This window comes from Nanorana parkeri, unplaced genomic scaffold (genome assembly GCF_000935625.1).
Source record: "Nanorana parkeri isolate BGI_ZX_2015 unplaced genomic scaffold, ASM93562v1 scaffold213, whole genome shotgun sequence".
NCBI classification, from domain to species: domain Eukaryota; kingdom Metazoa; phylum Chordata; class Amphibia; order Anura; family Dicroglossidae; genus Nanorana; species Nanorana parkeri.
The window spans coordinates 1528767-1541087 of NW_017306481.1; the positions used below are offsets into that span (position 1 = coordinate 1528767).

The following is a 12321-nucleotide window of genomic DNA, read 5'->3' on the forward strand; positions in this document are numbered from 1 at the left end:
GAGGCACCCCTGACAAAGCCACGGAACCCTGGCAAAAGTAAACCTATCTTTTAATAGTAAATAATAGCAATTTGTGCACAAAAAAAAGAAAGTAAGCTTAGTTGTACATTTTGTATTAATGTAATGAATGTTTTCTCCGCCAGTCCTATCTGGAAGCATTTTACAAGTTCTGTAAAGGTCTCGGAGGGACAACCGAAGAAATTATGTGTCCTATTCTTGAGGTATGAATGTACATGTATACAGCAAAACAAAAGAAAAACTGTCTTATTTTCTGACAAGATCCATTTCACATGCATAAAAATACCTCTGAATCAGGTTTGAACTCTGTGCCTATAGCAGCATCATAAGAGCGGGTATTGGACACCATCACAATGATACACATACAATGGTTGTCTTACCAGATCTGGACACTTGTTGGTAAATCCTGCAGCAGAACTGAAGAGGGGAGTGCAGGGGCTGCTTAGAGGAGTCACAAGATCATTGCTCAAGTATTATGTATACACTTTTCTCTGAAGCCTGCAGAATAGTGAACTGTGGGAGCTCTGATTGTGTATCATGTTTCAGAGTATCACAGATTTAATATTCATAATGATCAACAGGGAACCTGGTTAGGAATGTTAGAAGTGATGTCCGTATGAAAGGATTCATGTGTGCCAAGGGTAACATGGACACCACATAGAGCTCTGAGCTAAGAGGCTAATTCTTGAGGTGCCTCAGTATCATAAAATTAGATTATGTTAGAGATGACCTGGAGGGTAGCCCAGGACACATAACACTAGGAGGACATTTCCAAATCAATTGTCAATGTGATGTAATTATGACCTTCATAAAAAGAAACATAATACTGGAGAGAGGCTCAGAAAATGTTACAGTGGACTGAATGAAATGATATATATTTTAGAAGATCAGTGTGTCTTAAAGTGCAACTGAAGCAGATTTTTTTTTTTTTTGTGTGTTGGATAGAGTGGAGAAGATTAATTATCCCTGTCAGGATTTTATTGCTGAATGTGTCCCTGTTAGAGAGATTCACCTTCTCTATATGTCCTGGTGACCGTTATTCCTGAAAGTAAAAGAAAGTCCTACATTCTTGGTTGTAATCAGAACAGGAATAGATGGGAAATCTTGCAATGGGGACAGTTCTGGTCAAGGGTTTCCATCACTTTGCAGGGATTTCATCTCACTTACAGTTATCGCTATCAGACAGGAAGTGAAGAGAGAACTCCCCAATGGGACACAGATGTTAAAAAAAAAGCTAAAAGGCTTTACAAGCCACTTAGTCTATCCAAAACTAAAAAATGGCTTCAGTTCCACTTTAATTAGTAAATTAACAATTATGACAATTCTCAGCTGATCAAGCACAAAAAAGCTATATAGAATACTTAAGAGACTTATAGATCACCACTGGTCCCCATATTTAGAGGGTTATTCACAAAGGAGCCGAAGGATGTAGCCGTAGCTTTCGGCTGATCCTTCAGCTCACTATGGCTGCCAGAGCTGAACCGAAGGGCTGCTGTACAGGCTATTCACAATAGCCCGTACAGCAACCAAAGGCAGCCTAGTGCATTAAATGACAACTGGGTGAAGACGACCATGACATAGTTACATAGTATTCGAGGTTGAATAAAGACTAGAGTTGCACAGATACCAAGTACAGTACTCGGTACAAGTACAAGTACACGTACCGATACTTTTGAGCTTCAAGACTACACTAGAGACAAATTATAAAGTTAGGAGGCAGCTGTCATTTGTAAGGAGCACACAGAGCTCCTGGGATTTGTACATCTCTGTTTTAATGTACGATTTTGTTTTTATAAATATAAATAAAGGGATGTACAGATACCAGTTTTGCAAGTACGAGTACTGATACATTTTTGTTTATTGTCATGTGACAGTTTTTCTAAAACAATACAGACTAATGATTTTAGTGGTGGAGTGCCAGAGCCAGGTCACAGCTGCAACCTCTGCAACCCTGGTAGTACTCATGAAAATGTCAAGCATCTGCACTGGTACTCGAAAAGTATCTGTGCATCCCTAATAAAGACACATGCCCATCAAGTTCAACCTACTGCGTGTATGTATGTGATTCTGCATGTGTATGCGTGTGTACGAGTCCCTGTGTGTTCTTGTTTTTAGGAGTAACTGTACCCCTGTATGTTGCAGCCTGTGAGGAAGTTGTCCAAATGCTTTTTGAATAATTCAACACTCTCAGCTGATACCACTGCTTGTGGCAGCGAGTTCTAGACCCTAAGCGCTCTAACTGAGAAGAAGCCCCTACGCCCCTTGTGGTTAAATCTTTTCTCCACCAGTTTTAGGTGGTGGCCTCTAGTGCTTGTTATGGAATTTATAGTAAAAAGTTTATTGCTATCACCATTGAACATCTTACATAGTTACATAGTATTTGAGGTTGAATAAAGACATAAGTCCATCAAGTCCAACCTATTGACTTAATCTCCTCACTTCCAGCGTGAACATGTTTAGATTTAGTAACCTTGTCTCTTTTGTCCTCCAGCCCCTTAATTAGTTTTGTTGCCCTTCTCTGGACTCTCTCCAGCACCAGGACATCCTTCCTGTGTATTGGTGACCAAAACTGGACCACATACTCCAGATGAGGCCGAACAAGTGATCTATACAGTGGCAAAAATATAGACCACTTGTTTGGCCGACTCCGGCCAACTCCGCCTACTTGTTTTGATTTATCCGGGACCTGCAGGAAAACTCTGACAAGTTCTGGACAAATGTAATCAGTTGGCCGGAGCTAGAAGTGTGATCACCGCTAGCTCCGCCCAATTTTTTCTATTTTGCGGTGTTTTTGGTTTTTTTCTATTTTGACGAGTCGTCGTCCTCATGAACAATGCTGCATGTCGTTATTGACCCCTGGATTACGCCGTTGGATAAGGTTTTGGGCTTTTTTTTATTAATAGAGGAGTTGTCAAAAATGTTTGTTGTGTTTCTTTTATAATTAAAAGATTTTTTTCAAACGTCTGGTGTGGGACCCTGGAAAGCACCCTCCCAGGGCTGAGGGCATGTGGCCTGGTAGGTAGGGAGGGGCGCACGCTCGTCCCCCCCTTTCCTGCCCTGCAAGGCCTGTGCTCGGATCAAGGGTCTGGTTGGGATTTTTGGGGGGTGACCCAACATTTTTTTCCCCCATTTTTGGGGCTGGGGTTCCTCCTTAAAATTCCTACCAGACCTAAAGGGCCTGGTATGACTTTGGGAGAGGTTTATAATAGAGACGGACTGACAACCCCTAAGTATTCTTCTTGGAACATTACATACATTGGGGTTTTGCTGGGTCACTGGAAATGGTAAGGAAATATTTATATTAGAAGATCATCATCTACAGTATGTTGTGTGTGTATGTGTGTGTGTGTGTAAAGAATAAGGTTATACAGGCATTTTAATCATTTTAATTTTTGCTCCTGGGTTAGTTTACTGATTTGTATTGAGATTGTAGTCGACCACAGGAGGGAGCTTTACAACACACACAGGACCATAGGGAACAAAAGTAGCCACCCTCCAGAAGTAAGGACAGTGTCAGCACCAATTCAGAGAAGATTTGAGGATCTACAGCACAAATAAGCTAAATTTCTGTTAATAATTAAGGTAGTTAAATCCATTTTTAAGATTTAACTCCTGAGTTTAGTGTCACTTTAAAGTTCATGAAATCAAATGACTAAAGTATAATCCTAAATGCATGTAATTGACGCTTCTTACCACTAGATGTCGCCAATATACACTAAACACCATGAGAAGTTATGTGCTATGTGCTTTCTATTGTATCAGTGGCTAATGAATCCTTATTCAGTGCCTGGCTTAATTTCCAGAAGAACTTCAGGAAATCTATAATCTACCCCCTCACTGCAAGGGTTAACTGCTCATTTTGGTCTAGGGGCTAAAATCAAGAAAATATACTCACCCAATCCTCGGCCCCACTTGGCTGCTAGACCGGTTCCCGCAGCCTCTTCTCATTTGCGCTTTGGGGTCTAAGGACCTGTGGCATCATCACGTCTAATGCAGCAACATTAGACCTGAGAATGCTGAGGGACAGCAGCAGGGCCGTGGATTGGGTGAGTATATCTTCTTTATTCCAGCCCCAGGACCAAAATAAGCACTTAACTCTTGCAGTGAAGGGTTAGCCCCATTACAAGCGTTAATTTTTAGATTTTCTGGAGTTCTTCTTTAAACCAAAAATGATAGACTGCTGTATCTATAAAAAAGGAAAATTGAGACAGGATAATGTCAGGGATCCCAACCTGAAATAAACCATTTCAGGGAGGTGCCCTCTGTCCCCCCCACCCCCATTCGTGCGGGGGGGGGGGGGCAACAACAAGGAAGCGAGCACCCCCCTGAAATTATGGCAGATAGCAAAGAAGCTAATGCTTCCCTTGCTATCTGCCTATCTGCGTGGTTTTTTTTAGTATTCTGACAGCTGCTACCGTCAGAATAAAAAAAAAAAAACGGCATAGGAATAATAAGCTAGATTGCTATTGGCTATTTTAATATGCAATAGCCAATAGCAAGCTGGCTATTGCACCCACCCTCTGCTGCTGTCAATCAGAAGAGGAGGACCTGATGGAGAACTTCAGGTCCACCTCTGCTGATTGACAGCAGCAGTGGGCGGTTGCAATAGCAAGTCTGCTATTGGCTATTGCAAATTGAAATAGCCAAGAGCAATCTAGCTATTCATTTCTATGCCGTTTTTTTTTTTCTGACTGATGGCAGCCGGCGGCCCCGATGTCAAGAAAAAAAACCAACCAAACAGGAAGCAGGTGCACTGGAAGAATAATGTACTGCTTCACAACATTTAGGGCCTGTAGTAGGGAGCGGAGACAATCTCTGATAACATGAGATTTTCTGTATGTTTTGGGTACACATGCATGAAATGCAGTTTGATCCAGCAGTGCACATTCCCACATGCAAAATCCTGTAGTTGAATTCAAGTGCGAGTACCCTAATATTATGTAAGTTAACTTCAAAATAATGGTTATAATGGCTATTTGCAGCGTCCCAGAAGCACTGGGAACCCAGTTAGACTATAAAAAAGTGGAGTTATTTGCTCTTGAGAAGTTTGGCCTATTGAGGGTAGGGTTAGGGCGGTAGAGCTGGCCCTTCTGTACCAGGCCAAGGTCCCAACAGTTCAGCACGGGGGCCCAGGGAAATAGAGGGGACTCTTTAATTTTTGCAGCAGTGGGCAGCAGACTCCCATGAATTATAAATTAGTCCTGTCTCACCTTGGGCCCCCTGCTGAACTGATAGGGCCCAGGGAGAGAGGGGACTACTTCACCACTTTCGGCCCCGAAGTAAAATTGGGAGCTGTGGCTCCCGATAATTAAGTTATGCCTGCCTGCACAGGTCACCCAAGTGCGGCAGATATACTTCCGCCCCAGCGTGGGGCTGCCCCGTGCAGGCCGGCACTATAACTTAATTATCAAGCATACCTCCCAACTTTTTGAGATGAGAAAGAGGGGCACCTTCTAGCACAATGTATTTAGGCGATGAACACACCCCTGCCATGCCCCCAGTTATGTGGATCATTAAGAATGTATATGGCAGAATAACAATTTTGGTAATTCAATAGTACATTTTTATAGATATCTGTACATTAGACCAAAAAAAGGGACAGCTGAGGAGGAAAGAGTGACAGAGGGATTTGGTTTCTAATATGGGACAGTTGGGAGGTATGTGCTTGTACCATATGGGTTCTGACAGATGTACTTTGGCCATGCTAGATCTTTTCTGTTATAAAACATATATTTTACTTGTTTCCTCTTCTAGTTTGAAGCAGACAGACGGGCATTTATAATCACTATAAACTCTTTTGGCACTGAGCTTAACAAGGAAGACAGACAGACCTTGTACCCAACATGTGGAAAGCTGTACCCAGAGGGGCTGCAACTGCTCGCCGACGCTGAAGACTATGAGCAAGTGAAAAGCATAGCTGAATATTATGCTGTAAGTCCACACGCCTTCATTAAAGCACTTTCTATATCATATATTGTTAAAGCAATAAATATAAATTCTAAACCACCTATAAATGCCACCTATATACCTATTGGTTGGCATCAATACCCAATAGGGTCAAAGTTGAGCTGTGAACATGTGAAGAATGTTCAGTTGTTTTTAGTGGAGGAATAGGTTGGCCAAGCATCTCGAGCTTTAGGGTACCTAATACAATTGTATTGTATAAATTTACAATAAAATATATATTTTTTAAATATATATAGAATAAGAACCCATTATATTGGGCATATCGGAGCATATTCAGGAATTCAATTCAGCAGAGAGAGATCTAATAGAGACGCTGAGAGATTTTAGAAACTGTCAGGTGGTTTAACTCTCCAGCATCAATCAGAAATTCATAGATAGCAGTTTTAAGTGGTCTTACCCTCTAAATGAATAGTACACTAAGATCGTAATGTGAGAAATAGCAGTTAACAACGCAAAAAGCACTCTAAGGCCTTGTTTACACCTGCAGGGGATTTATACCATCCTCTGAAAAGAGATTAACAGTGGATCACTTTACAGAGCGTGATTGAGCGGTTTGCAGGCATTCAGGAAGAAATATTGCTGCCTCCTGTTTTTTTTCTAAATAGCATGGGGACTTTGCATTGCAATACTGCACCATAACCACGTTGCCACTTGCCAAATGGGACCATTGCAGTCAATGGGACTGTGGCGCAACTGTGTGCCAGCTGCTTGGCATGTGATTGTGGCAAAGTGTAGCAATCCAAATAAAAAAAACAAAAAAACAGACCACACTGCATGCTGTATAAAATGTGGCGCAGCATGTCTATACACTGGCCCAAATAAATGAGGCCTAAAGGTGGCACATTATGCAGATCACTTATTGAGGTAGTGCTAATACTTACACCTCATCCACAATTTTCATAGCAATAGTTTTAGCGACCAGTGCTAAGAGGCTCTTAAACAAAAACATAAAAGTATATAAAAATCTAAAGAAATGTCTGATCTTCCTTAATAAACATTCATGTAGTATGTGTGGCCTGATTATAGGGGCAATCGGCAAGCAGACTTCTTACTTACAGTCTACTAGAAATGTGCCTGTTTACTGAAATTGGGACCTGTAGACATCCAGTGTTGTCTTTCTTACTGTCTTACCTCGGGAATATTCCCTTTTCTGTGGAAAACAAACATCAGTGATCAGTTGTATCATTTCTAATCTGTTAAAATATATCTGGATGTTACATTGAGGACTTCTGACACTTGCCACAACTCATTTATACTCTGTACAGTCTGATTGTCACAATACAGGCTTGCATTTCTTGGGCCATGTTTGGGTCACCATATCATGGTTTGAATATAATTTATTTTAGGCATTTATATAGAGCCCTCAATACATACAGATAGAATAATACAACACATACCTTTTCATTCATATCTGTCCATGCCCTCAAGGAGCTTACCATCTAAAGTCCCTATCTCCAGGCCCGGATTCCCCACAGGGCCGGCAGGGCGCAGAGGGGCAGCAGCGGTGTCCTTGTGGGGAAGTTGCCCTCTCTACATTCAGTCCTGCTTTGTACAAGCAGGACTAAATGTAGAGTGAGGCAGCCGATTTTTCGTTTACATGTGAAATCACATGAACAGTGTACAGCCTTCTCCCCTCCCCCCTGCACTTACCTCTCTCCGTCCTCCGCCGCCGAGTCCCGAGTCTCTCACTGCAGTAAGTAACCCTGCCGCTCCATGTAGACTGTAGACAGTGAGAGGGGAGAGCTGTGCTCTTCATCTCTCACCTGTCACAGTAGTTCCAGCACAGTACTGTGCTAGAACTCATGTATTGGAGGTGACAGGGTCAATAAAGAGAACCTGTCACGTCCAATTGCTATCACACAGGGGATTGTTTTCTCCTGTGTGATAGCAATAAAGTTAGGTGAAAAAAAATTAAATTGATTTAAAAAAATACAAAATAATATGAAATAGTTAAATAAAAAAATTAAAAGGTAATTAAAAAGTAAAAAAATAAACAAATTATTAAAAAAATAAGAAAATAATTATAAAAAATAAACAATAATAAGATAAAAAATTATAAAAAAAAGTAAAAATAAATAAAAAAATAAAAAGTGATAAAAAAATAAAGAAACAGTAAAAAAAAATTGACACTAACCCTGCTATCTGGTTGCCATTCTCCATTGATGGGAAGGGGGTTGGGGTTGGCGGGGGGGTGGCGCATCGCAGAACCTGGCCTTGGGGCGGCAGGGAGAGTAAATCCGGCCCTGCCTATCTCACATACATAATATGACCAATTTAGACAGAAGCCCATTAACCTGCTAACATATATTCGGAGTGTGGGAGTAAACCAAAGTACACTGAGAAAACTCATGCAAGCACAGTGAAACGGCGTACTGGCTAGGATTTTAGCCAAGGACCCCGGTACTTCTAGGCCAATGTGCCGCTAAGCAACTGTGATGAATATGTCAGATCACATAGCTAGTGAGATATCTTTTTCCAGCAGTTAACAGAATGCTCATCAACTGGCAGTACATGATCTGATGTATAACAGAACACTGGTTTTCTCTTGCAGGAGTACAGAGCTTTGTTTGAAGGGGTTGCAACTGGAACTGGAGAGAAGACATTGGAAGACAAGTTTTTTGAGCATGAAGTAAGACATTCCCCAATAAAGGGAAATTACTGAATCTGTGTAGCTGTACTGAGCACCTGTTCTTTGAAATATATCATATCTCATCTAGGTGATGGGTACATGACTATACTGATATTGATACCATCCCACCAAGAGTTCCCATCAAGGCAACACTTCATCCCTTCCCATCCCTCATCCCATTCCTTGGTCAGTGCTATCCCTTTTGCTGCATCTACAGTGGCACAGCAAAAGGTGTATTGTGCGCATTGGGTGGAGAGCTATGTGGTGCATCATGGCTCTTCTCTTCTCTGCATACATGATCAGAAGGCAGGTTATCCTAGTGAGACCTTTATCTCTTCCTGAGTCAAATTTGCATTGGCCAGAGGATCCTCTCTCCCTTAGGTTTCTCGACTTCTATTGTTGCCACATGTCTTACCTTGCTAGCAGATGCCTGGCCAAATGAGTAAATGTATAGTGTGCATATCCAGTTGCATTCAGGGCCCATTCACACCATGTCCGGATCAGATGCAGTATGCTACATTTTTCTTCCGCACCAAAAATGCATCCCAATGCATTTGTATGTGATTTTTGGGCTCTGTTCACACCAGTCCAGTCCGTTCCAGTGCAGAGAAAAAAAAATGGTGCATGTCACATTTTTTCTGCACTGGGACGCACCAGAACACATCGCAAACACACCACAAACGCACCGCACCGGAACGCAACAGAAGCTATGACATGGAGCAGGAAGAGATTCATTTGCATAATGACATTACCCCCCCCCCAAGGTTTTAGATATCACAAACGCACTGCACCGCATTTGCAGAAACGTGTGCAGATCTGGTCCGGACATGGTGTGACAGGGCCCTCAGGCGGCCATATAAATATATGAGAATCTATGCAAGTGATGTTCAACAAGGTACAATATTCAATTGACTCTTGGTATGTTTTCAGACTCTTGTCATATGATTCTGTGCTGGGTAACCCCCCCCCCCCCAAGCTTCAGTGGGTTTAGGTCAGACTGCACCAACTTCTGTGTAAGGGCCATTAAGAAGAAAAAGATAGCAGCAACTCACTGCTTGCTCATACCAGATGCGTTGAGGCTTTGCTGGAAGCCTTTTCCCAAAGCAAAGTCAAGGCAAAGCGCCTTGTTTACACCGCTGTGCTGCATGCAGTGCTTTTTTTCAGCGCAGCGTGGTGCAATGCAGTACAACCGCATCACGAAGCACTGAGGCTTTTCACTTGTGACATTTCAAAAAAGTAAAGTTTAATCAGTGCATCAGCTTTTCCCTCACCGCACACTAGTGGCTGTGCATAGATATTTAAAGCAGAGGTAAACTGCCAGAGAAAATGCCCTCCATGAGCTTGCTGGCTTTTGGGGCCCCAGGAGCTTGTTGTCACTGTAGAGCTCAGACTGGAAGAGAGAGAAACAGCACAAGGAGCCAGTTACTTATGCTGTTGTGTGCATGTACCCATATGTAACATGCTGATAGGAGTATGGAGCAAGCAGATAGAGAGACAAGCTTATTAGTGCACTGCTTCTTATTTCGCTGTCCAGTCACATGCTTGGACACAACCTATTTTGTGTTTCTTAACTGCAGCTGAGAAAAATCAGGTCTTCTGCCCTGCCACACAGGTTTTTTTCATGTGGCAGAACTGTTGTTTCAACTTACTGTTTTAGAGTGTTTTAAATTAAGATTTTAATGTGCTTTTACAGAATTTACAGCTCTTATAAATGGTTTTTTTTTTCATTTTGAAGGTTAAAATGAACGTGCTGGCGTTTAACAATCAGTACCACTTTGGTGTCTTCTATGCTTATGTGAAGCTGAAGGAACAAGAATGTCGGAATGTTGTCTGGATTGCTGAATGCATTTCTCAGAGGCACAGAACAAAAATCAATAACTACATCCCCATTCTGTAGAAACATTACCAGTCATATTATCTCCAATTATTTATTAAACTCTGCCCCATTCCGTAGTGTTGTACTGCTCATCTGTTAAGTGATTATACTCTTTGAATGTATGGATTTGTACATGAACTCCAGAAAGTTTTCTGACATGCGCTGTTGTCTCTTTTTCTGGGCCATTTAACATCACTTTTAAACAATCCGGCATTTTTTTCTTAAATTGCCCTAAAACATTGCTTAAAGTTATGTAATGCAGCAAGGCAACAAGAAATACATTTTACTAATTAAAATCATAGGAAGTGAGTTACCCAGAAGATGATCATGAACTGGGAAAATGTCTACATCAAATTCAACCACAAGCTGAGACCCAAAATCTCCATGATTCCCCCACCAGCGCTATCGCCACAATCACATTATAATAGTGCGCATAGGATGTCTGGTTCCGCTCCTACAGGGTGGTGCAACCAGGATTGGAGATAATAGCTTAATGTTCTGTTATGGTCTTAAGTTTTCTCTAACCAACCACTGATATTTCCTGCTTTAGCAGTAGGAGGGGCATTTTCCATGATTAAAAATAGATGAAAATTTATTCAAGCAAAGTAACAATCTTTTATAAAGGCATAAGGTGAGGGGGAGTCCAGCTCCTTAGCTCAGATCTAGTGGCCATAATGCAGAATTTTGCTGATATTACTTTACATTACCTGATATGAACTGGTGCACACACAACATGTTCATCCCCAATGCATGTACTTCAGACCTTTGATCTGCCCCAATGCATAAACGTCAGACCTCAGATCTGCCCCAATGCATAAACTTCAGACCTCACATCAGCCCCAGAGCATAAACTTTAGACCTCAGATTAGCCCCCAAACACTGTACCATTAGGAACACAGGGTACCACTAAAGGTGCATAGGCAGGCTTCATCTGCACATCACACAGTGGTCCTCACCAGCCGGTGGGCTTTCAGCGATGTCAGGGAGGTGGGTGGTCCATTTTTTGTAATTGAAAGCCTAGTGAGCCGCCAATTACAGCCAATGGCAGCAAGTGTCAGCACAAATGGCATTGTATGCCCACCCAAGCATGTGTGCCAGAGGTTGCCAATGCCTGTGCTACATTATTCATAGTTCTGTGATATATCAGTACAATAGACCATATAATAAATAACTTCACATTGTATTCCAATAACAATAAGTTATTTAAATCCTGTATAATCAAGAGAGTACAAAGCTGTTCCTGCAGGAAACCTGTCATGTGACCACGCTATGCAATGTCACCAAGAGGTACAGCACATTATGGCCAGGTCACAAAGCTACTACAGGTCACCATTACAACCAGCTGTAATGTATTGTAAGACAGATATTATGTGCAGTTCAAACTTAGTTGCCATAGAATATATATGTACGAATTAAACCACATCTATCTGTTAACCTGATTTAAGTTGATAAAATAATAAATCATTTTATTCACTGCAATTTGTATTTATAAATGTAATTTTCTTTGTTTGTTGCCTGATGGCGCCATTTGAGAACAATTTAATTCCAAATATACTATAACAGGGTTATTCAAAAAAGTGTGAAACGTTTGGAGAAGGCAGGAGAAGGCAGGAGAATTGAACAATCCAGGACAACATACCGTATATACTCGAGTATAAGCCGTCCCGAATATAAGCCGAGGGTGGGAAATGAGGCAGCTACTGGTAGATAGATACCAATAAAATTACATTAATATTTATTTAAAAGAAAAATAACCTAGCTCTGTAAGTGGAAAAGGGGGTACAGGGCTACATACAGATCATTTAATCCATTCATGTTAGTATAATTGTAA

The 12321-nt window shown here is 41.5% G+C and overlaps 1 protein-coding gene across 2 annotated transcripts in view; it reads left to right on the top strand.

The window, feature by feature from the left end:
• Nucleotides 1-10643, top strand: part of ATP6V0D2 (ATPase H+ transporting V0 subunit d2) — a 32091-nt gene extending 21448 nt beyond the window's left edge. For both annotated transcript variants that reach the window (XM_018555765.1, XM_018555764.1), the window contains 4 exons: nt 144-221; nt 5773-5949; nt 8537-8614; nt 10350-10643. In XM_018555765.1, the coding sequence (XP_018411267.1) occupies nt 144-221; nt 5773-5949; nt 8537-8614; nt 10350-10511 (495 nt within the window). In that variant the 3' untranslated portion in view covers nt 10512-10643. The remainder of the gene's footprint in view (nt 1-143; nt 222-5772; nt 5950-8536; nt 8615-10349) is intronic.
• Nucleotides 10644-12321: the final 1678 nt, after the last annotated feature.